This window comes from Zeus faber, assembly GCF_960531495.2.
Source record: "Zeus faber genome assembly, chromosome: 8".
Taxonomy (NCBI): domain Eukaryota; kingdom Metazoa; phylum Chordata; class Actinopteri; order Zeiformes; family Zeidae; genus Zeus; species Zeus faber.
The window spans coordinates 12660896-12685522 of NC_137195.1; the positions used below are offsets into that span (position 1 = coordinate 12660896).

Here is a 24627-nt window from a genome sequence, read left to right on the forward strand (position 1 = left end):
CCCATCTGATGTGACCATGTGTGCCAAGGTTTAAATGGTTGATGGATGGAACTATTTAAGATCTTAAAGGCCAGTTGGATTTTTTTTATTTATTTTTTTTTTTTTTTAAGCCTTTAATAATGTAATGCTATTGAAATAGTTGTCCTGCAGCTGTGCAATTGCAATGTCTGTGCTTCTTCACTTTGTTTTTCTTTTCTATTTGTGCTGTTGTTGATTTGAGGGCAAGAGGTATGTGCGCACGTGTGTCGTAGTTGATGCACTGCAGCACATAAGAGCCTTCCATGTCACTATAGCAGTCATCAAACTACAATTGAACAGAACATGGACCGACAAATAAGCTGCCATAGTCGAAGGTGATAGGTTAATGAATGAGCAAAGCATTCTTAAATGCGTACACTAGTTGGAGACTCGTGATACTTATGACAGCTTTACTGTTTTCTTACATTCTGATAAGGTGATCTCCTTGACTTTTGTCATTACCCTTGGTAGTTAAGTCTACCTTTTATTAATCAATACTTGTGTCGTATAAATTAAAACCTATTTATTTCTGCTGGTTACAGAAATGATTGTGTCCGCTCCTGGAGCAATGTTAATGGAGGCAGTGTGTATGTCTAACCATAGGGCTGTTTGTCATCTGTTTGTGTATGTAAATTGTTTTTATTTCTCATATAAAGTTTGGTATGCTTTTTTTTATTTTATAATTTGGAGCACACACAATCTCCAGAGGTTACATGCGCAAAATATCCTTTAAGATGTTTCTGCTGCAGAAATTTGAGTCACTACCAATTGATTGTAGCAAGAGTTAGGTTTTTTTTTTTTTTGGTTTTTTTTTTAACTATTTCTTTCAAATGAATTTGAGGCTTTTGGTTCCTTAGGCACATGTGGTCTATGCATTAGCGAGAGGGATATGGAAATACATGCTGTAAATGTTAAAAGGTTGTAATGGTGGTTATATACCAGGATGGAAAGATACTTGTGTTATATGGCAGGACTGAGGCGATCTAATGATGTCTTTAGTGAATAAAAAGGCAGTCGTGACACCAAAGAATTGAGCAGAACACATGCAGTCACGTGGCCGTGTCCGGCATCCAGTGAAGTTAACACGGATGCAAAGGGGACGCAGACGTTTGCTGTAGATGGTAATAACACTGGGCTGCTCCATGTCTTAAAACTCTGTGGAAATGGGTGTTTCCATGAAGGCCACATGAACGCCACAAGTTGGTGTTTTGAGTCCTTGTGGAAGCCTTTTTTTTTTTTTTTTTTTTTTGGTGGTTTAATCTGTTTTGGTCTGGTCTCCCCACATTCCTACAAGACAATATTGTAGTTACTGTGAGTATATCCCTCCCATGGAACCCCAATGAGGTCAGTTTTAAGTCTTATATGCTGATGATAAATAAACCACCCAGCAACACTCCGAATAAATATTCATATTTGTTGTTTTAAATCAGATTTTACGGGACAGTATGATTTTTTTTTTTTTTTTTTGATGAGCGCTCCTGTGTAGTTTCTGAATACAACTAATGTAATCTGCCACTGATGCTTGTCACTCCATAACATTAGAGATCATCCTTTTGTAAGTAAGGTGCAGTGAACCCTCAACACAGACACTAAAACCCATGAACTAACGCAATACGAACAGCTGTCTGCCATCTCTCATTTCCAAGAGACATATTTATTATTACTATTATGAACTTGTAGTCTGAAATTAAATTGTTTATGTACTTTAGATGATTGTATGTAAAAAAAAAAAAAAAAAGAAAAAAACAGACAGGATGTCTGTAACAAATGTATTGCTTTTGAAATAATTTGTCAATTAAATTTTTACAATATTGTGTGGTTAGATTGTGATATACAATAGATATATTCTCTCCATAATCTGGACTTTTAACATCCCCCATGCTTTTCTACATGAATGTTTGAGATGGCCAACAAGCCAATGTTGCTGGTATCCATGTATGCTTCAATTACTATATTTTTACTGTTGATATGTGGATATGTATATATAAGTCACAGAAATGCCTTTTCATGCAATATGTGCTGCCTGTCCCTCCTGCCATGTTTCAGTTATGTGGTGGTGATGTTTTTCATATTGTCTCAGATTTCAAAGGATTAAACGTATTTTCTAGGTCTTGATTTGTACTCTTATTTCCTTCCACTGTCATACAACAATCCCTATGTTTTCCTCACATACTTTGCTTGAATATAAGTTACATCTGTGCTTGAGTTATTTAATTTTATTGGACTTTTACTCCATTCCTAAGCTGATGTTTTATTTAGTATTATTTTACATTTATCAGAAGTAATTCCAGCACTTTGTACTTGTTTATTTAGTGTGTGTGTCTGTGAGAACCACTGTGCAGGGATTGAAATGGCTTAAATGAACATCAGCTTTGACAACATTTTATTCACGGCACTACATATTTGCAATACTGTGCTGAAGAGAAATCATAAAAAAGCAGAAAGGACTGGTTATTCTACTCATTTAGCCTTTCAGGTTTTTGCACTCATCCTGCTTGTTTTCCACTAACACTTGCCCTGCTATTTGAAAATCCAAAGCTCTCCAGTTGAACACATTCCCTGGGATAAAATTGAGATTATTGGTGTAGCGCCGGATTTCACAAGGGGAAAGTACCTGGTCCCACATGTGGACATCTGATATCATGCCAACAAACGATTGTTGTGCGTCAAATCCCCCACCGTAGGTGTCCTGCTCTTGGCCCAGGATAGTCATGGGAGTTCCACTGATGCTTTGTCCTGAGTGAGTGAATCTCCTGCTAGATGGCATGCCATTCACCCAGAGTTGTGCAACCCCATTCGCAGAGCTCCATGTGCCACACAGAGAGTGCCATGTGTTCACTGGGAGTGAGTGCCCTTGGAAGTCGGCGAGAGCATCACGTGCATGCATTCTGATGACACTCTGTGACTGCATTGTGAAAAGCAGAAAGTCATTGATATGGGCTCGAGTGGCCAAAGAGAAGAGTCCGTAGTCTCTCTTGAGATCTGTAAAGAATCTGAAAAACATTTTTCACAATTAAGTGATCATAATAGTCAAGTCAAACTTAATGTATGGAGCACATTTCATAAATAAGGAAACCCAGTGGGCTTTCCATAGAAGTAGACAACAGGAGCATAATTTACATGCAATTTAATGTCACAGTTTCAGCAGCAAAGGGTGCAATGGCTGAATGCTCGTTGAAATAATTATTTTTCTGCTATTCTTAAATTATAGTGGCAGTTTACCTGAGACAGGCTGTCACTGCTGGGAAGGTGGTCTTCGAGGTCATTAGTTTCACATAAGCTGTATTTGTTTCTTTAGGAAATGTGAATACTTTTCCTGAGAGATCTACACAGGAGGGACGCCCAACAAAAATATTCATCAATGTTAGTAGTCAGTGAATAGGTATCGTCATTTGGACTCAGATAATGTGTTTAATATTGCCTACCACATTTTCTATGTTGTGTTCTCAGAGTAAAAAGTTGTCAATGTCTTATTGAATGAAGAATAATAGTCAACATACCCTGGGGTGCTGCACGACAAGCTGCAATCAGCATCACCACAAGAAGGAACTTCTCCATCTTAAATTCAAAAAAGGTTTTTCAATCACAATTGCAAATGATCGTAAACCTTCAGCCTGATGTTACAGAGGGGGTTCGTGAATGTGGAGCCACCTCAGTCGGTCAACTGTAACCTCGATGACTCGATAGTGTGATTGAAATAATTACCATTTTTTAAGGGTTAAAATAATCTTACCTTGGCTTGCTTGTAGTGTGTGTGACCTAAATTCCACAAACTAAGAACATTTATCTTACCTTTAAAGGGGAGGAGGAGAACATTTGCCCTCCCTTTTGTTTGTCCGAACAGGCCTATCTGCAATATTGATTTTACATTCGAAAAAGGTCTGAAGGTTTAGTTTACCAATTATATCCCTAAATATAAAATGTTGAATTCAGTTGCTTTTTTGCTCTATTGCTGTAATAGTCTTCTGAACATTTATATGTAATAAGAGGTGGAAACGTGCTGGAAATCCTTTCTTACAGTAAAGTACTGCGACATCAGAAATAATTCACTTGTTCATGAGTAGAAGTGGTGATGAGGAAAGTGGCCAAAGAAAGAAGATATTTATATATTATGGAAATACTAGATGAGCAATTACTTTTTTTTTTGCATTCTAACAGGCATTGCTGCTCTCCACTTCAGTCAGATTTGTGTGGACAAAAGTGGCGCTCGCACTGTCCACCAAACTGCAGCTTGCATCAGCATAGACAGAAATAATCGATCGCGCTGAAATTCAAATCTTTTGAAATATTTGTGTGATTTCATCGTTTGTTTAGCGTCTATATGGGTCGATGTTAAACATACAATTATACACAGGATCCGGTCTTAAATCTACGTCCCCAAATGAACTGTTTTCTTCTCATCCAAAGCCGCTGGCTCAGCTGTTTCGGCCGAATCCTCTAGGGCTGATCTCCGAGAATGCTGTAAATACCAAACTGCCAAAGAAGAGATGTAGTAGATGCGACTACGAACCCATCTGACCCCTATCTCTACTGGTCTGGTGTGTGCCTGCCAGCCACAAACCCTTGTACTGCTTCTAAATCTGCATACGTTAAACTCCTCTTATTCCCCTAACATCCTCGACCGGAACTGTTAACTCAATGAAATGCAGAATTCACTCCCTCTCTAAATACAGCGCCATGTCAGGTCTCAAGCTGGTGGACACAGTTACATCTGTGGACCTGGGAAACTTGGGGTGGCGTGCCAACATCTGCCAAGGACCCTGACCTGGTTTTCTCTATGAAACTGCCCTTCCACTCCCACCGGTCTGGTGAATCTAACCAACACCCTCCCGCCTCCTCTCTGACGCTGTGTAGTGTTGATCCAAGGGCTCCATGCTGACCCCAATCCCGTGCTCCCCCTCTAAAACCTCACCCGCTCACTCATCATATTCTCGGGTTCCCTTTCTCTACTTTGACAAGGAGTGTGGCTACAGTGTCCCTGGACTCAGACACATCCCTCACCTCTAATCTCACAATCTTAGCACACTTGAATTCCCCCTCCCAGACCCGCCGGCAGTTCTAAAATCCCTTCACCACATAAGAGACACCACTTAGACAAGGTGGCACTCCCAACCAATTCCTTATTGACCTGCCAATCGACTCCTCCCATTTCTCCTAACCGCCCCCCCCCCCCCCCCAAACCACCGTCAGTTTGTGGGCTCCATCGTCGGTCATCCCGGTCACGACTCCTCTCATCCCTGGGACTGCGGAGGTGGAAGGACTAGAGCTTCTAGCTCCTTCTTCCGCCTCGTTCTTCTCTCCCCTCCTCAAATAACAAAACAAGCTGCTCTTCCGCTCAGCTTGGAGCGCCTTGATACCATCTTCCCTCCTCACCTGCGGTTTCTTAGGCTGCCTTGTCTCCCGAGTAAGCGTCTTTATTTCCGCCGGTTGTCTGGCCCAACAGGAAACAAAAATGTTTAATTACGTACTCTTAAGCACTTGTTTTGTGTTTTATTGAAATGTCCAATCACAGGATTGAATTGGGGTGAGTAGCACTGGAGATATCTCTATGTTTGCACCAGTCTAGGTTGTGCGCCCACCAAGGTGGAAGCTTGTGTCGTCCCACCGTTACCGTACCAGGGATGAGAAGAGGCGTGACTGGGATGACCGACGTGGAGAACTGGAGTGATTTTATGTCATACTGAAACCGTTGTGCAGGGAGGGCAGGGCAGACTAGCCCCCCTTGTTAACGTAAGTTGGATTTCAATGATTGAAATGGCTTCATCAAACATCAGCTTTGACAACATTTTATTCACGCCACAACACATGTGCAATACTGTGCATTTTATTCATGTCACAATCCAGTGGTGTGGCCTTAAACAAACATCTCTTGAACTTGAGCTTGAACTTGAACGAAAAGCAGAAACGACTAGTTATTCATTAATAATTTAGCTTTTAAGGTTTTTGCACTCATCCTGCTTGTTTTCCACCAACACCGGCCCTACTATTTGAAAATCCAAAGCCTTCCAGTTGAACACATCCCCTGGGGTAAAATTCAGATTATTGACGTAGCGCCTGATTTCACAAGGGGAAAGCACATAGTCCCACATGTGGACATCTGATATCATGCCAACAAATGATTGCTGCACATCAAAGCCTCCACCATAGGAGTCCTGCTCCTGGCCCAGGATAGTGATGGGAGATCCTTTGACTGGTTGCCCCGAGTGGATGAATCTTCTGCTGGTTGGCTGGCCGTCCACCCAAAGTTGTGCAACCCCTGTTTCGGAGGTCCACGTGGAGCACATGGAGTGCCATGCGTTCACTGGGAATGACAGCTCCAAGAAGTCGGTGCCGCCATCACGAGCGTGCATTCTTATGACGTCCTTCGACTGAATCTTGAAAAGCACAAAGTCATTGCTGTGTGTCGCGGTGGACAGAGAGAAGAGTCCGTAGTTCCGGGTGAGATCTGTAAAGAATCTGAAAAACACATTTTTTACAATTGAATGACACATTTCACACACACACACACACACACACACACACGCACAGAAACTTAATGATTTCAGCAGAAAGGGGTGTAATGGCTGTATGGAAGCAGCCAAACTGAACCGGATGTTGATTTCACTCTGAAGAGCACAGTGCAAGAGAAACTCAGAGGTCCGGTACATACTTTATAGAGGAAAAATGTCTGACATACATTGAATAACGGATAAATAATTATTTCCTGCTATTCTTAAATCATAATACCTGAGACAGGTTGTCACTGCCGGGAAGCTGGTCTTAGATGTCAGCAGTTTGACGTGAGCTGTGTTTGTCTCTTTAGGAAATGTGAACATTTTGCCTGAGAGATCTGCGCAGGAGGGAGGGCCAACAGAAATATTCCAAAATGTTAGTGGTCAGCGAATAAGGAGGTTGAATCTTGCTCAAACAATGTGGAGAGAATAAAATATTGAAATCTGTCACGATAAAAGGATACGCTGAGATTTGTTGTGTTACTAAAAAGTTGTCAATGTCTCGTCGAATGAAGAATATTGGTGAACTTACCTTGAGGTGCTGCACAGCAAGCTGCAATCAGCATCGTCACAAGAAGGAACTTCTCCATCTTGAGAAACGTGTTGTATGGTCACAATGGCAAATTATAGTAAATATTCAGCTGCATAATTGCTCAACATTTCATTTATTAATTTTGAGTCACATCAAGACACAGGTCGCATCAAGCTTTGTCCTGACATCATTAAGTATGATCTTTGCAAAATGGAGAAGGACTGGAAGGACAGGACCGGAAGACTTTTTAATAAATTCTATTTTGCAAAACTAAATGATTAAGATTTATTTATTTGGTAGTTTTCAAACCACGGGATGCAACAGATAAGCAATTTAGAGAGTTTTGCAAAAGAGAACAAAGCTTAATAGGCTCCAGTCAAATCAAACGTTGCACTTCTTAATGCAAACTCATTGCCTTGTGTATTTTTCATTATCTTATCAATCTCCATCAAACACTACTAATCTTATGATTGAATAAGGAGTATGGTGGGTGATTTTAATAATTGTCATGTTTTCAGGGTTGAATTCTTACCTTGGCTTGCTTTTAGAAGAAGAGTGTCCTCAGTTTTACAAAGTAAGAACATTTATCCCACTTTTAAAAGGGGAGGAAAATAACATGAATCCTCCCATTTGTTTGTGCAAATGGGTTTATCTAGACTCCAGTATTGACTTTACATTCTTTTTTTAAACCTGTGCTGTCAGCATACACCACAGAGTATTTGTGCCATTGCATCTAGGACAGAGTTGGTCTGCAAGTTCTCAACCTGCAATGCAACCCTTTACTGATGCTTTAATCATCAAGAACTGCCACAATAACTCTGTCCTGTGGACGACCTGTAGGATGACAAGAGCACAGCTTTTCGTTACACAGAACCAGCAGTTAAAATTGCGGGGCATGGGGATTCCGAGTCCTTCGAGCAAGTTGAACCCGAGTCACATGCACCCCTCCCGCCCCGCACACCCTGGTCTGGTGGAGTGTTGTTTAGAGCAAGATTTGTGTGTGAGTGTATGGGTTCTCAGCTAGCATGAATGGTATTAAAGTTGCAGGACTGACAAGAAGCACGTCGGGGCAGGAGCATGACGATCAAGATCGCAGCCGCCCGCCACATCCCTACCCACAAAGCTCGCACCCCACCCGTCCCGCAAACCCTAGGCCTGTTGTGTGGTGTATGTACTGAATTTGAGCTCTGGCGTTGGGAGAGACAGGTGAAGCAAAACCAGATCAACGTAGGGGTGGAGTGGGCCGGGCAGCGGCCACACGGACCCCACCCCAATTAATTAGGATTACATTTAAATTGTAATGAAATAACCATAAATCGACCTATAATAATTAAAATAATAATAATAATAATAATAATAATAATAATTAAAAATTATATATATATAAACACACTAATAATTCACACTGTAATTGAGTATTTATTTCATACTTTTTCAAGTTGGTGTGTTTGAACTCATACTCAGTTATGTAATCAATTACTTTCTCCTTTCTACCCGAGTATTCCAGAGGCTACACTTTAAAATTAGTTTTTTCCTATCAAATAGTTTTCATTCCGAACAATGACAGCAGCTGTTACATGTACTTACAGATGAATGATCTTTAAATCCATAATGATCTATGGCTGGATGTCATTTGTTAATACATCCCAGTTCACTGTTTGAAACTTCTGCTGCTTAACTCTCATCAAATGTTGATCAATTATTAACACAGAGACTTTAAACGTTGTGCCTGACGCCACATTTTACTGGAGGATACAAGGATCATAACTTAGGAGTTTTAAAGGTTTTAATTTTTAATTTACACTCTTGGGTAGTTTAATATTTGAGGAATGGATTGGCTCAATAACTTTTTCAATACTTTGCATTTACGTTTATATTTAAACTCGCCATTGAAGACATCGCACATGACATCACATTAACCTAAGTGATACCTACCTATCTACTGTGTCTAGCTATCTAGCTTTCCAAGTGCCGAAGGTCCCCGCATATAATCGCATGACTAAACTGGACCCTGTGTATTGCAACTATTATTATTATTATTATTATTATTATTATTATTATTATTATTATTATTATTATTATTATTATTATTAGTATTATTATTATTATTATTATTGTTGTTGTTATCGTTATTGTTATTATAGAATCAAAGTGTTACGGGTGAAAATGTACTCGAGTATTGTAATGACAGTAGTTAAAGAGTATATATATATATACATATATATACACACACACACATACACACACACGCACACACACACACACACACACACACACACACACACACACACACACACACACACACACACACACACAACAAACAATCGTCATATGGTCATAATGATGTATCTTACCAGTTTAAATGTGTTTTTATATCTTTCTGTATTTGGACTCGATTCTTTATTTGATTTTGGTTTTCATTTAGGAAAACCACATTACCCACAATGCAGCGCGCCGACGTAGCTAAACGTAAGAATCCAAAATGGTGCTCGAAAGTACCATGGTCTGGTAAGGACATCGAAATCCATCATAAATAGATATAATAAACGCTGATTGTTGTGCGGGTGAAGCGCAGCGGCTCGTGGGGTTTGTGCGGATTCGTTTGGTTTCACCGGGGACTCAACCGCGTGTTTACGAGCCTCGTTTTCGATAAAGAATCGTCTCGTCGGTTTATTCCCTGAGTCATTTGGTTGATCCGGCTAAACCATAAACAGCAACCCAGCTCGTCGGGACAGCTGGCCCCACTTTACACTTCATGACCTAGTAAAGTACTAGTTTATCCCAGCAACTGCGCTAGCTAGGTTGTATCTACGTAACGTTTACTATTACTTGTCGTCCACTATTGTGGTACTACGTGATGCTAACCGGTTAGCCTAACGTTTTCGGTGATACAAGACTCGCGTACAATCCATTTGTAGCGAACCATTCTATTAAATGACTCTGCCGAAATGATTACCGAGGACTAAACTATGAAGTCCAAGGCATGTGGCCCGATTCACACCGAATATGACTGATGACCGCTTTTACATGGCACTAAAATGTTATCATTTTATATCAAGGTCCTTTCGACACAAGTGACTTGTTTTCGTAGTTCACACTATGCGTTTCTCTGACGAGATAAATCATTTTGAGAGGATGAGGTTTAAAATATTCTCTGGGATCCACAGTTTTCATGCTTTCGCCTAAATAAATAATTTGGACGGAATCAAATGATTCCTGTGGAAATTCCATTCCTGAATAACACCAACGAACAGTCTGAAAATTGAACAACTCTTTTTTTTAGTGAGTCACTGGCCGTTGAAATGAGATCTCTGCTTTTGAGTGACTCGTCAAGAATTAAATTGGGGGGAAAAAAGAGTCAAAGTGTTCGCATTAGCTAAGACCTAGGTTGTTCATTATATTCAATGAAATTAATTTTATGATTTTCAACCATTCTAGCGTCACTCGTAAAGCTATCCCGGCAATGCATTGAGTGCTTAAAGACCAGACCCAAAAGTATATATGCTTGTTATTATCAATTAACTACTGTTGTTTTTCCCCCCTAGTGTGGATAACAGTGAGTACATGCGTAATGGAGACTTTCTTCCCACAAGACTACAAGCCCAGCAGGACGCAGTTAATATTGTTTGCCACTCCAAGACCCGAAGCAACCCTGAGAACAATGTGGGCCTCATCACGATGGCCAAGTAAGAACCAAGGTGTTTGATGTGTGATGGGAGATTTAAAGGGGTTAAAAAATGCATAATGCTTTTTTTTTTTAATATATTCCTTTGTTGCAGCAACTGTGAGGTGCTAACTACACTGACCCCGGACACTGGTAGGATTCTGTCCAAGCTGCATGCTGTCCAGCCTCGTGGAAATATCAGCTTCTGTACAGGCATCAGGGTGGCACATGTGAGTACACGACTCTCAACATAAAAACGGACCCTAATTTAATAAATGTTTGAATCCCTGCCGCGGGACATTTTGAGTAGCCATGCACAAGAGAGATGTACACAACTTGTATAACCAATGAGGATATGGTTTCTCTCCTCTGTCCTGTCACAGAGGTCAGACAGTGTTTTAGCTTGCTGCAGAAGCAAAATTATGGGCGAAACCGAAACAATATGATCATCAACATACTCGGTAGCTGCAACATGATCCCTTCTTTCTGCTGCTGCATTTAAAGGAAGATAAAGAAAGATGAATCCTCTGCTCTACATGGCCTGAGGCAGGAGGCCAACAAGCAAAATATACGCTTATTTGAGAATGAGAGAAATAGTTGCAGGCCAAATCATTGTTTGGAAGAATCAAGTTGGTCTTCCACAGAGGGGGAACAAATGATAAGTTGACAGCCGGTTTGCCTTGTTGGAAAATCATTGGTAATGGTAGGTACAACTGAAAAAATCTTCCTAAACATCAGGAAAATGTTGTAGGCGGTATCTGACTTTTCTTGCGTAATGTCTATGGGCCACTACGCATCTCTCATGCTAGCTCAGTAGTTGGGTTGTGAATCATTATCGATTCTTCAGATGATTAGCTCTCACACTCAAATCCATGCTGTCATGTTTACAAAATGCATACGCTAATCAAATGGCATAATCAAATGGCATCTTCGTGCTTTATTCTCTTCTTTTTTTCCCCATTTTATTTCTCTAGTTGGCACTGAAGCACCGACAAGGGAAAAATCACAAGATGCGCATCATTGCATTTGTTGGCAGCCCAGTGGACGACAACGAAAAAGATGTAAGCAAGTTTCAACATTTGTTATTTTTGCATTTTATTTGGGTTATTTATCATGTTGTACCATGCCAAACACATTTAATACTAGATATTTGGGTCTACTGCCGAGTCAAATGTATACGAAATACCAGTCTATCTACCAGTTTTGATTTGTTGCTGTGGAAAAAACATTAGCAGCCTATTTTTTCCTGCACACTCCTAATTACACAAAATATAAATGTGTCTTAACTATTCTCTCCACTAGCTGGTTAAAATGGCAAAGCGTCTAAAGAAAGAAAAAGTTAGTGTGGATATCATCAACTTTGGAGAGGAGGTATGTTGTCTCTTTAAGTCTTCAAACTTGCCCAATTGTGTACGTTCTGTTCTATATTACCTCAATTTCTGTCCCCTACAGGAGATGAACACAGAGAAACTGACTGCATTCATCAACACCTTGAATGGCAAAGAGGGAGCAGGATCTCACCTGGTCACAGTCCCTCCTGGCCCCAGTCTTGCCGATGCCCTCCTGTCTTCACCTGTCCTGGCTGGGGAGGGAGGGGCAATGCTTGGCCTTGGAGCCAGCGACTTTGAGTTTGGAGTTGATCCCAGCGCAGACCCAGAGCTGGCACTGGTAAAAGAAGAAGCCATAGAGGCTACAGTAGCCTTAAATAAATATATTTTTTATTGTTGTTGTGACAAATCTATATTTTCCAATTCTACAAATAAAAAATGGTTCCTCTTTACAATGAAAGTCTGCCAATATTGTCCCGATGCGTTTTAACTCCGTCCGTGATTGCTTGTTTTTGTTGTCTCTGTCCAGGCCCTAAGGGTGTCCATGGAGGAGCAGAGACAGAGGCAGGAGGATGAAGCTCGTAGAGTTGCTGTTGTATCGGCTACTGAGGGTGGCGTTCCCTCCTCTACAGCAGATGGTTAGCAAATCTCTACGCAACTGTTTTTCCCAAACATGGATGCCAATTGTGTCCTTTAGGCATGTGATAGACTTCCCCCCCCTTTTGTTTGTCTCATGTCTTTTGTTATATTTATCTCGTTCACAGAGAGCGACGATGCCCTCCTGAAGATGTCTGCCCCTCAGACCGACACTGCCGCGCCTTCTCTACCCGACTTCAGCAGAATGACTGAGGATGAGCAGATTGCCTATGCTCTGCAGATGTCCATGCAGGGAGCTGGAGGAGGTTCGTTTTTTAATTAAATTACTTTGTAATCTCAAACACTAATTCAAATTTAGAAGCCTGCATCAGAATTTAATCATGTATAGTGCTATAGAGTGTGTTATGTCATCACCATTAGTTTGTGACTTACAGGTTTCAAATTGAGTTTTAGTTTTGGTTTACTAGTCAGCACACACATTTTACATGATCCCGGTGATAGCCCACATTTTTAGATCTCTACCCTTGAGTTTTTTACATTTTCGAACAATATGAGTAGAAGAAACCCCGCCTGGGGCGCTATTGCCACCGTGCTCCGGTGGGTTATCTCCCGACGAGGGTCTTTTCTGTGTGGAGTTTGAATGTTCTCCTTGTGTTCACATGGGGTTTCCTCCTTGTAACATGAGTAAGGACCCCCACCCAAAAACATGTTGAACATAGTCGTCTGACCAGCGATGGACATTGGTAACTGGTCCCAGGGCGCGTTGTTGTATGCTGCCACTGCTCCTGGCTGCCCCCGGAGGAAGGGCAAGCCACGATAGGTCAAAAGCAGAGATTTCATTTCATCGGCCACCATTTGAAGCGTGTGTGTTGGTCGCCGTCACTGCATGAGTGCATGTGTTGTGGTGTGTATGCGTGTGACAAATAAAGATTCTTCTTCTTCTTCATTCTTCTTCTAAAATCAAGTAACTTTGAAAAAAATAAATACCCGTTACCGTTAATGTCAGCAGGACCAGGAGATTATTTTAAAGTAGGTTTCTCACCATATCTCTCAAATTTTCCAGGCCTAGAGACAATATGAAAAATCAAAGATTGTGAGCTATCGGCAGTTTGGTCTTTTAATCACCCCCTCCTGTAGCCCTTGTGTCATTTATTTAGCATATGAAAACCTCTTTATTCCACTTGTGTCATTATGAAAAACTCTTTATTCCACTTGTCTCGCCTGAAGAGTTTGGCGGTGAAGACATGGACACGGGTGCTGATGTGGAATCCAGCGATGCTAAGGTAAACAATACTTATTACAAATTAGTTCTTATTCCTGATTAGGTATAGAGACAGCTGCGGGTGAGTAGTCAGGAGGATGCCCTCATTTGTGTTATTGTGTTGTCTATGTGCTCAGGATGAGGAGGACTATGATGTCATGCAAGATCCAGAATTTCTTCAGAGTGTCCTGGAGAACCTTCCTGGAGTAGACCCTAATAATGAAGCCATCCGAAATGCGATGGGGTCTTTGGCCTCCCAAACAGGCTCCAAGCCTGAAACCAAGAAGGATGAGGAAAAGAAGAAATGATTATCCAAAGAGTGGAATGCAGACCAAACAATAAAGGAGAAATAAATGAAATGTGAAGTTCGCTGCGTGTGTTCTCTACTTCATTGGAGTCTTTTTACAGGCACCCTGCTTATCTCTTGATGAGGATGATGATGATGTGTAATCTGTCTGAAACCTTATCACTATTTTATTTTATTTGATGAGCATACTGTTTTGTTATGTTTTGATTTTGTCTTCATCAATCTTGACACATTTTGGCTCTTGAGGCTTTTGTATTATAACTACTCAGCCACATGGTTGGGAATTCATGAATAAATTTACAGTATGACAGCAATTTAAACGTGTTTTTCTTTTAAGTTACACAGTATGGAGCATTTGGTCATTTTCATTCAAACCTCATTATAGTACAACCTCATCTTAATTCAGTTTTATTAAAAATGCAAATGAAACTTTTGAACAAAACTACAAAAAAAACATGAGAAAATTTCGAGTATTTCGAATATTGATTTATTGTCTTGTCTCATGTCTGTAGTGTAATGTATTACTTTTCTTATTTGTAGAGATTTGTGGCGTAAAAGGGAAAGTGGGGGAAGAGTGGTTTGGGAATTTGAAATTGTCTAATTCTGAATTAATCCTTTGGAGAATAAAATAAACACACACACACCATGTCCTCGGGTCTTGGAGGATGTTATAATATCAAATAACTAGAATATGCAACGAGGTGCATTTCCATCCGGCTCCAAATATATGACGTCACTCTACCACGCGTCGCGTGTTAGTGACGTAAAACTCGTGCGCCAGGAAAAGTGGCAATCCAATCCATTTCGCTAGCAGGTAACTTCCAACTAGTGTGTTACTTACAAACGAAAGCTATCCAAATGATGACATTGTGTTTGTGTTTTTTAATGATCGACACATTACATTGGTTTGCTATATTTGCGTGTCTATTTTTATCTATTTTAAGTAGCACTTAAATGCTAAGCAAGCAATTATATCTAGCAGGTTAAGGCGTTAGCGTTAGCTGTTAGCAGAACAGCCACTTGCTGTAACGTGTCACAGCAGTCGGACATGACATATCGAGTACTAACAAACCCTGTCTAGTCTGTATTTACGTTTGGAGAATAACACATAACACATAACACATTTTCGTTTTTTCCTCTAAGCCTTGCCCAAAATGTGAAGTATCGTTATGTTACGTCTTCAAGTCTGTACTATTTGTGTACTGTGTTTCTTTTCTTATTTATCATACCTTTTTGTTTTAAATATAACAACTCGTTTTGTGTCTCTTCAGGCTTTTTCGCTGGGGATGGGCGACATGAAGACCCCAGATTTTGATGACTTGCTGGCAGCTTTTGATATACCAGATATTGATGCCAAAGAAGCCATCCAGTCAAGTCCAGAAGAGGATAGAGAGCAGAATCCAGGGAAAAGCAGACAAAAAAGTGGTAGCCCACCTTGCTTTCAGTGCTCCGATGTCTCGCAAAGCAACCCCCCGGTTGTCAGTGTAATAGTAAAGAACAGAGTACGCCTGGAATCCTTCGGGGAGGCCGACTATTCTGCGAGAGATGATAACACAAATAAGTTTATGATTTGTGACGAGGACCCCAAGGATGAAAGACATTTGGGTGAGCCCCCCAAATCACCCGATGATGATGTCTGTCTGGAACCCCAGAAGTCCAATGGGTTTGAGGGCTCAACCATGAAGGCTCAAGGACAACCCTGGTCCCACAGCTCACCATTAACTCCTACACCGACCTCTAGTGAAGGCAGTAACAATGAAATGGCAGAGATTGGATCTCTCAGACATACTGCTGACATTATGAGCAAGCTGAGCCCTCTCCTTTACCCACAGCCTTTGACCAACACGGCTCCCTCTGCAGCGCTCACCCCCATGTCATTATCTTCTCCCTCTTCTCTCCCTGTCAAGCATCACACCCCTCCTCTTTCCCAGCAGAAGGAGAAGACTGGTTATCCTCATAGTCCACCATTGTGTACTTCATCCAAAAATGGGAGTATTGGAAAGGGGATTAGGAACATCATGGAATCTGATGAAGAGGATTCAGAACCAGATTTAGGAAGCCCACTGGTGATCCATGAAAGCCCAGAATTACGACTGTCCTCTCCTTGTAAATATCAAGAGAGACCTAAAATATATTCTGAGCTACATGGTTCTCCTAATCGACCTTCTTGCAATCTCTCTGGTTCTCCTCATCCCCCATCCCTACCCTTTCCACCAACTTTAAAACGTGAGACCTTTTTTGAGGAAGAGTTCCCTTCCATTTCCAGTTCACCTCTGCCAGCTTCTCAGGGACCACAGGCTGGCCTGTCTTCCAGTCAGTCAGCTTCTACTTCAGTCCAAGAAGAGAAATGCCTAGAGCATGTGATTGATATGCGAGACTCTCCTGAGAGCCCACCACCTGATCAAACTGGCTGTATTGTCCCCAAGAGAAGCCCCAGTCCAGTGCAAGCACCACCTTTGACTGTAGTTGCAAACCACAAGGATTGCCACAATCAGGACGACTCCATAGAGGCTGTGCCCAGTCAACAGGACAGGCCAGTAGAGGTCGGTGAGGTCAAGGAGGAGGAGGAGGAGGAGGAGGAGGAGGAAGAAGAAGAAGAAAAAATGATGGGAGGGGATGGAGGACAAATGGACAGAGAAAGCATTGCTACTGGCTCAAGTGTGAGTGGTAAAACTGCCAATTCACCTCCATCCCGCCCACTCAAAGTTAAAATCAAAATGGTCAAAACCCCCACAGGCACCATCACAAGAACCGTGAGCGGACATGGAAGTAAAATTGCTGGAGGAGCCTCTACTAAGGCAGCAGACAATTCTACACTTTCAGCAGGTAACAGTAGTAACAAGTCGAAGATGGAGGTCTCTCAACAGTCTCAGAAAAAGACAGCGAAGGCTAGTGGAAACCCGGCTGCGCCATTAGTTCTCCAGGATGCCAGCACAGCTATGTTGGTAGCTGCCAGCAAGGTCAAAAACAGCAAAGCTGCAGGGGACACGAAAGGCAAGGTGTCTCCAACAGCTGTTACCGTCACCAAATCTTCAGGCCTGCCTGCCATCACTTCTCCCAGATTTAACCCTGGGGGGATGCGTAGCCTGGGCCAGAAAACTCTGACCAGCGGAATGACAGTCTCCTCACCCGCACCTTTGCTCCCACCCCAGGGCAGCAGCAGACCAGCCTCTATAGTTAATAGCACAGGAGCAATTATTTCCAAGAGCCAGTCCAACCTCGTGGAGGCCTTCAACAAAATTCTGAATAGCAAAAACCTGCTGCCCAGTTACAAGCCGGATCTCATCACACCACCTCCTGCAGAGTGGGGCCTTCCCCTGCCAGCACAGGTAATACTATTGAAAGCTAGAAATTATAAAATAACCCTCCCAAGGATTAATAGTGTTAACAGTAGACAGTCTTAAGTAACAGACCTAAGGTGAGATGGGAGCATTATACAGGCCTTAATATGTTAAGATTCTAGGGCTCAGGACTACCCACACTAAGATTATTTAAATTTTACGGTAAATCCTTTGGTAAAACTCCTGATCCCACATCATTCTTTCATACTGTTCTTTTTTGCATTCACATAGTAATATCAAGCCTTTTACTCCTGCCTCAGGGTTATCGCTGTTTGGAATGTGGTGATGCCTTTGCGCTGGAGCGGAGCCTAGCGCGGCACTATGACCGACGTTCATTGAGAATTGAGGTGACTTGCAACCATTGTGCAAAACGACTGGCCTTTTTCAACAAGTGCAGCCTGCTGCTGCATGCCAGAGAACACAAGGAAAGAGGCCTGGTCATGCAGTGCTCCCATCTGGTCATGAGACCCGTTACTGTGGAGCAGATGATTGGACAGCAGGAGCCTGCGCCTGTTGGTGAGTGTTACCACTGAACCGATGTTACTTTTTCTTTAAATCTGAAACATGCCTCATGGCATTTCAACTGTTTTCCCTAGAATATGCAATACTGACCATTATGCAGGGTTTGTAATTGTCCATTTGAATATTTGTATTGTTACAACACAACAACAAACTTATCAAACATGGGTTTTTATTAACACATGGAAGCGCACTTGATGTTTCTACAAGAGAACATTTGGTTATATGTCAATCATTATGTTCCAATGATGCCAAGTAACCAGACAAAGTCTGTGCTGTTCCTTCAATCAAATGGATCAGAATATATTTTAGGATTGATGATTTTAGGCGACTTTCCTCTATTCCATGTAGGCTGGGGTTAAATACAATCAGTACTCAGGTGCAATTCAATTCTGTTGTTTGAATTTCTAAATCCATTTGAAAATTGTAATATTGATACTTGGAAGTCATGCAACCATTTTCTGATTATATTAAAGACCACCATAGTCACAAATGAATTGAAATATGTAATTTCTGTATTAGACTGTTTGAGTGAAATATTTTTCTGATGCATGTCAAATAGCATGCTGTAAAGTTGGTGGCCATTTTCATTATGTATAAAATGTCAATATACTGTATATCCGGGGTCATCAACTACATTTGTCCAAGGGCCAGAAGAAGCAGTCACTTTGGTGGGTAGACTTTCAAAAAAATAAAAAAATGTATTTAGGCTTAATTAGCCTATTATTATTATTTAATATTTTCCACTTTCTTCCAAATTAATGTTAATTTTATTAGCCTTTATCAGTTTGAACAGAGTCCTAACATCTATACTGCCAGCCACCAGGGGGCAAGATATTTCGGCTTCACTTTTGGGTAGCTGCCATGTCTCCCTCAGTGGTTTTGAGGCTATGCAGTGTCCTGATTGGTGGAAAATGCTTGCAGGAAGAAAAGCCGTGTGTGTTAGTCAAGCAAAAATGTCACTCTCAAACAGCCTAAAGCATAAAGTTGAAATTAAATGAATTATTAAATGAATTAAATGAAATGAAATTTAATGAAAAATATTCAATATTCCGATGACGATATGACTTGGGATAAATAAACAAATATTGAAGTGTGCATATTAGCTATACAGTTCCTGTGTCTTTCTGCTTTAATTGGTACATTGTATAAGACATTGAATAGCCTATGCCCACTGAATGAAGAAATCAAACAAATTATTAAGAACGTGCTTTTATTGAACAAATTGCACATGAATACCTAACCAGTTCAACAGAAGATTAAATAAGACATAACAATAAGAAATTAAAGTTAAAATTTCCCTGCTCCCTTTTAAAATATTTTCTTTTTAACTCAACAAAAACATCTCTTGATATAAACAAATATAATAATAATAAATAAACACATAGGAAAGTTTTCAGATTTCCCATGAACGCAGCATCGCTTCTTGCTTTTAGAGCGCTTTCAACCAAAGAGCCATGTATCCGCATCTCCCAACAGAGAAGAGTCAACTAGTTAATCGATTTCGGTTGGCGGTGTTCTCTCAGACGGATGAAAAAAAAAAAAATTTTATTTAATAAAATTATTTTTCTTTTATGTCGCTTGTCAGGCTCAATGCAATGACGATTCAAATATGATTTATTGGTCAGCACTACTAGATATCCTAAATACGGGAACGCATCTTTTTCTAACACACATTTTTTGAATTTGTCAATATTCTGCGGACCGGATGGCAAGTTTTGGAGGGACGGATGTGGCCTGCGGGCCGCCAGTTGATGATCACTGCTGTATAGAATTGTATCATTGACCATCTCATTAATATTGTATCAAATTGATATTGAATTGAGTCATGCTATCAGCACAGCCCTAATCATTATCTTATCTTATCATTCACATCTTGCTAATTCCTTCCTGTAGGCATACTCTCTTCCTCCTCTGCGTCCTCCTCGGCTCCACCCTCATCATTGCTCAACGTGCCCTCACCGAATCCAACCACCCAACCGCAGCAGGGAACACCCAGCAGGAAGGCGGAAGCGGGGCGCTACACCAATAATCGATGTCCTGAGTGTCAAGTTAATTTCTGCAGCAAAGAAGAGGTGGTGGATCATATCCAAGAAATCAAGCCAGCAGCCAGCACAGTGAGTCTTTACCGCTACTGTGCATGTGCTATTACATTTTGTTGGCAGTGTTATTTTCATTATCATTCCATCATTATTATTTTCATCATTATTTTAAGGGATTTAATTTGACTCTTGTTATTCCACCCCTCCTATCCAGTCGTGCACAGAGTGTTCTCCTCCCATGCTGCTTTCCAACAGCTGCAACGCAGCTGCTCACCAGCGCATCCACAGAGCCTGCCCACCCTATGTCTGCCCAGAGTGTGGGGCGACTTTCAAGCAGTCAGCCTTCAAAATACACCTGGATGAGATCTGTCTGCACTTTGCACGTCGCATTGGATACAGGTGAGTTTCAGAAGATTCAAGGTTTTATTTGTCACATCTTCAATTATGCTCGTGCAATGTGCGGTGAAAGGCTCAGTGGCTCCAGAGGTTGAGCTAAGCACAGTAAGGGAAAAGAAAACTAAAAGGAAACACACAAGTAGTAGTATGAAGTAACATTTACAATAAAAAAAAGTGCAGAAAATACAGTCAAAAGGGGCAAAACATCTGCTTATTATCACCTCTCCTCCTCCTTCCTCTCTCCAGATGTTCCAGCTGTCAGGTGGTCTTCGGAGGGCTGAACTCGGTGAAATCTCATATCCAGATGGCTCACTGTGACATGTTCCATAAATGCCCCAGCTGCCCTATGGCCTTTAAGTCGGCCCCCAGCACCCAGAACCACATCACAGCCCAACACCCCACGCTCACCGGAGGACAGGCCAAGTACACACACACAAACATATATGGAGCATAGATATGGAGCTGATTGAGGAGCTTTACTCCTCAATCTATGATATAAGGTTTGTGTAAATAGACTAGAGAAAAGTACAAACGTTTTGAAAGTTTCAATTGAAACTCCGCAGTCCACAAATTTCCCCATGGGGATCAATAAAGTGTTACACGGTGATGACTCCTGATGAGGATTATTTACACCTCGAAATGAGGGATTTTAACCGTTCCTCTCTCTACTTCACTGTTAACCGAAGTTACTTTCTCTCCGTCACAGGCTGATCTATAAGTGCGTGATGTGTGACACGGTTTTTACCCAGAAGTCCCTGCTGTATGTCCACTTTGACACCCATCTGGCCAATCAGAAGGTGCACGTGTTCAAGTGTCCCGAATGCCCCAAGCTCTACTCTCAGAGGACTTCCTTAACGGATCACATCTCGGTAACTTATCTCGCGCACTGAAGACCTTTTGAAATACTTTGACAGGTTGTATCACCCAAATAAAATTCCCTCTGCTTCTCCTCCTCTTCTTCTTCAGTCCTCACATAAAACTCCTCCCGTCAAGCAGGAGTCCCTTCCCTCCCTGGCGCACGCTTCTCACCCACGGCCCTTGGTAGGGATGGAGAGCTCTGATGAAAAGGAGGAATGGAAAGAGCAGAAAGAGGAGATGGCCAATGGGGAGGGGTCAAAGGTGGCTTCCGGATGGAAGTGTTTGCCCTGCCGCGCACACTTCAAAGAGAGGGAGCAATTCATCTCCCACATGGCCGAAAAGCACGGCAAGGTGATGCGGCCGAACGGACCGCCGGCCGGTGGCGGAGTGGGAACAGAGACGTAAGTGCTTGGGCATGGTCCAATAATAACGCGCATGTCTGTGTGTTGTGTAGATTTTGAAGAAGTTCCCATGTAACAAGTGTGACAGTTCATTCACCACAACCTCCAGCATGAGACGCCACATCAGAGTCAAACACAAGGGCCTCAAACGGGGCTTCCACTGCAAGTGAGTACCCCGCACACAACATCTTAGATGCGTTTAAGTCTGACCTTTATAAAGGAGGAACTTGTTATATAAAAAGTTTATATAAAGGCTTGTCTGGCAGTCATCTATACATGTGAGGTCTGAGATTAAAAAATAAATAAATAAAAATTGGGCAGCATTGAAATGAAAAGGTTTATCGGAGAATACTGCTATTTACAATTGCTTGAGTTGCAATTTCTTTCTCATTGTGCACATAGTCTGTCTGATTTGCACACTTATTTTTACATCCCTGTGCTTTGGACCTTATTTGATTTATTGATTTTCATGCATACACCTTTATCCCTCTGTATTGAAAGTTTATTTTTTTTGGTGCACATAATTAAACCTTGACACAATTGGCTTGTAGTTAGACTTGACTAATTTAACCTCTATATGCCTTTTCTCATCGATGATAAATAATCACTTCACAGCAATACGTTTGTACATGGATGAGGTCACAGGGTGTCTATTTGGGGAGAAAAAACATCTTTTAATATTTCAATTAATCGATTGCTCATGAAGGTCATTTGATCGAACCCTATTTGATTTGTTTGGGTACTGCCCTTAAAAATCCCCAAATCCTATGTCTTAGATATTCTGCCATAGGCAAGTCATCCTTAAAGCATTGCTTTGTGTCTAGGTTCTGTACTCAGAAAGCCTTCAGCAGCAGGGGGATGTTGGAGAAGCACATTCAGCTCAGACACGCAGACGACTCTGACCGTCAGGACTCTTTACCGGTACACCACTCTGTTTCTGTATTTCTCTTTAAAGAATTGCACGTGCAGTTTTGCTTGTAACCTGGGGATAATGTTTTCTGCTTCTCGCTGAAGGGAGGTGGCGGCTTGGACGACAGTTCCTCAGAGCAAGACGGAGGCTCTGGGCCTCGCCGGAGAAGGAGAGTCGCCGCAAGAATCGAGCCAGAGGAAGAGTCCACAGATGGGGCGAGTCCAGCCAAGAAGAGCCGCTTTCCCTCCTCTGTGCCTCCTCCCGAGTCGGGGTTCCGCTGTGCCCCGTGCGGCTTCACCACCGAGGAGCAGGCGGCCTTCCTGGAGCACATTCCCCAGCACCGCAGCGAGGGGCCCGGCGGCGGCGGGCAGCAGTGCACGCAGTGCGGGGCCTGTTTCACATCCACGGCCTCCCTGTCGCGCCATCGCTTCATCACCCACAAAGTGAGAGACACGCTCACTGATCACCACCAAGCTCCCAATGAGCACCCAGTGCCCTCCCCTGGAAACAGAGGGAACCATGACGATGTGAGTCAGGGGGGGGCTTCTCCACCAGCATCTCCTTCCTCCCAGTCCCCTCTTTCTCAGGGGAAGGATGGGGAGGGCAGGCTAGTGTGTAAAGTGTGTCGTAAGAGGTTTGACCGGACAGGCGATCTGAATACTCATTTTAGAACTCATGGTATGGCTTTTATCAATGCAAGAAATGCAGAAAAAACAACATGAGGTTGTAGAGGAAAGATGTCAAAGGCAGAATAAGTTAGGAGAGCACAGTGCCTTATGCTTATGCCCATGTCTATGTTTTTTATTTTGTTTGATTGTTTTTTTGTTTTTTTTTTAACCAAAGTATGGCTTATATTTTATTGGCTGTTTTAACCAATGATTGAATGTAAAACAATCAAATGTGATTTACTGTAAACTAAGCGCCTTAACCCTCTTTCACTTGTGGCACTCAGGATGTAATACTGCACCTTTTTCGTATTGAATAATCAGATGCTAACAAGATTAATGTGCAAACTGCGCTGGCTGATTGCTGCTCTGCCCATGTCTTTGTCAGGAGATTGTACCAAAAGCTACTGTGATGTTCTTGTTGCCTGCGTGACTGAATGTTGTTGAAAACAGCATTGGAATGGGACGAGAGGAAATGGATTAATATGTGTTCCTACTGAGGACAGTTCTGAAATTGTAATATTAATCCAGGACTGCCTGTGTCTCGTTAAACTACCTTTATACATTTTAAGCACAATGTAAGTGCAAAAAATTGACAGATTTATATTTAATTTCTTTACAAGAGAGATTGTAAAGAGTAAAGTAAGCAACATGTCAGACCCTAAAACAAAATCTCTGTATTTTTTTAAATTAGTTAAATTACTACTCCTCACACATGCCTTACATAAAAATGTTAGATTTGCTGAGAAGATAAACATATTGCTCAACAAGGCTTGACGCCACAGCTACAAAATCAGATATTTCAGTAACAAACTATTGAACAGAATGCACTGGTGACTTGCATATGGGTGTTTGATTGATTATCTCTGTTTATTTTATCTCTGATTTTGTGTTTTTCCATAGACAATATCAAACAATAATTCTAAATAAAGTATTTATTTGCTGGTGGACTTGAGTGCTGTAGTTGAGTTAAATTTTATTCATGTTGATATTTGACATTGATATCATTGCCACCTGAATCTTGAATAGTGTAGTGAATATCTGATAATATTCCTTACCATGTCATTTTCAATGTTGGCAATATCAAGATATTTCCGATTTCACATGTTATCAATTCACACTTGCAATCTATAGCAATATATGTATATCTTATATAAATATAAAGTAAAAACTTTGAAAAGCTAATGTGTCCGAAGAAATGGCGCTTATCTAGATCGTTTTGTCTCAGCACACCTACTTTCATGCAAACTTTCAATTTATAGTGCAGTTTAATACGTTTGCTATGGGTAGACTTGCT

The 24627-nt window shown here is 41.5% G+C and overlaps 5 protein-coding genes across 5 annotated transcripts in view; 3 read left to right on the top strand and 2 right to left on the bottom strand.

The window, feature by feature from the left end:
• The window catches only part of pip5k1ab (phosphatidylinositol-4-phosphate 5-kinase, type I, alpha, b), a 14240-nt gene extending 12107 nt beyond the window's left edge, over positions 1–2133 (top strand). Inside the window, exon 16 of the mRNA XM_080004734.1 lies at positions 1–2133. This exon is cut by the window's left edge and continues 1426 nt beyond it. The gene's annotated coding sequence lies outside the window, so the exon portion shown is untranslated.
• A 349-nt stretch (positions 2134–2482) lies between these two features.
• LOC307233404 (C-reactive protein-like) lies at positions 2483–3022 on the bottom strand (the record flags this gene model as incomplete). Its single annotated transcript, XM_080004735.1, has 1 exon — positions 2483–3022. One exon carries the CDS (start codon positions 3020–3022, stop codon positions 2483–2485), a length of 540 nt encoding a protein of 179 aa, XP_079860861.1.
• Positions 3023–5945: 2923 nt separating this feature from the next.
• On the bottom strand, positions 5946–7099 carry LOC307233405 (serum amyloid P-component-like; the record flags this gene model as incomplete). The annotated part of the gene is made up of 3 exons (XM_080004736.1): positions 5946–6474; positions 6745–6847; positions 7042–7099. The coding sequence occupies 3 exons, from the start codon at positions 7097–7099 to the stop codon at positions 5946–5948; spliced, it is 690 nt and encodes a 229-aa protein (XP_079860862.1).
• A 2403-nt stretch (positions 7100–9502) lies between these two features.
• LOC307233870 (26S proteasome non-ATPase regulatory subunit 4-like) lies at positions 9503–14512 on the top strand. Its single transcript, XM_080005327.1, has 10 exons — positions 9503–9549; positions 10587–10727; positions 10821–10935; positions 11680–11766; positions 12008–12076; positions 12158–12373; positions 12563–12671; positions 12798–12935; positions 13858–13913; positions 14029–14512. Exons 1-10 carry the CDS (start codon positions 9524–9526, stop codon positions 14197–14199), a joined length of 1128 nt encoding a protein of 375 aa, XP_079861453.1. The 5' UTR covers positions 9503–9523; the 3' UTR covers positions 14200–14512.
• A 480-nt stretch (positions 14513–14992) lies between these two features.
• Positions 14993–24285, top strand: znf687a (zinc finger protein 687a). Its single transcript, XM_080004737.1, has 11 exons — positions 14993–15012; positions 15470–17527; positions 17800–18055; positions 19955–20175; positions 20315–20499; positions 20743–20919; positions 21203–21365; positions 21463–21705; positions 21809–21921; positions 22580–22676; positions 22770–24285. Exons 2-11 carry the CDS (start codon positions 15485–15487, stop codon positions 23385–23387), a joined length of 4116 nt encoding a protein of 1371 aa, XP_079860863.1. The 5' UTR covers positions 14993–15012; positions 15470–15484; the 3' UTR covers positions 23388–24285.
• The last annotated feature ends 342 nt before the right edge of the window (positions 24286–24627 follow it).

Coding starts and splice junctions, on each gene's coding strand:
- znf687a (XM_080004737.1), top strand. CDS start 15,485: ATGGGCGACATGAAGACCCCAGATTTTGATGACTTGCTGGCAGCTTTT. Junction 20,176..20,314: donor TCAAGCCAGCAGCCAGCACA/GTGAGTCTTTAC, acceptor CCTCCTATCCAG/TCGTGCACAGAGTGTTCTCC. Junction 22,677..22,769: donor ACCGTCAGGACTCTTTACCG/GTACACCACTCT, acceptor TTCTCGCTGAAG/GGAGGTGGCGGCTTGGACGA.
- LOC307233870 (XM_080005327.1), top strand. CDS start 9,524: ATGGTGCTCGAAAGTACCATGGTCTG. Junction 12,374..12,562: donor CAGACCCAGAGCTGGCACTG/GTAAAAGAAGAA, acceptor GTCTCTGTCCAG/GCCCTAAGGGTGTCCATGGA. Junction 13,914..14,028: donor TGGAATCCAGCGATGCTAAG/GTAAACAATACT, acceptor CTATGTGCTCAG/GATGAGGAGGACTATGATGT.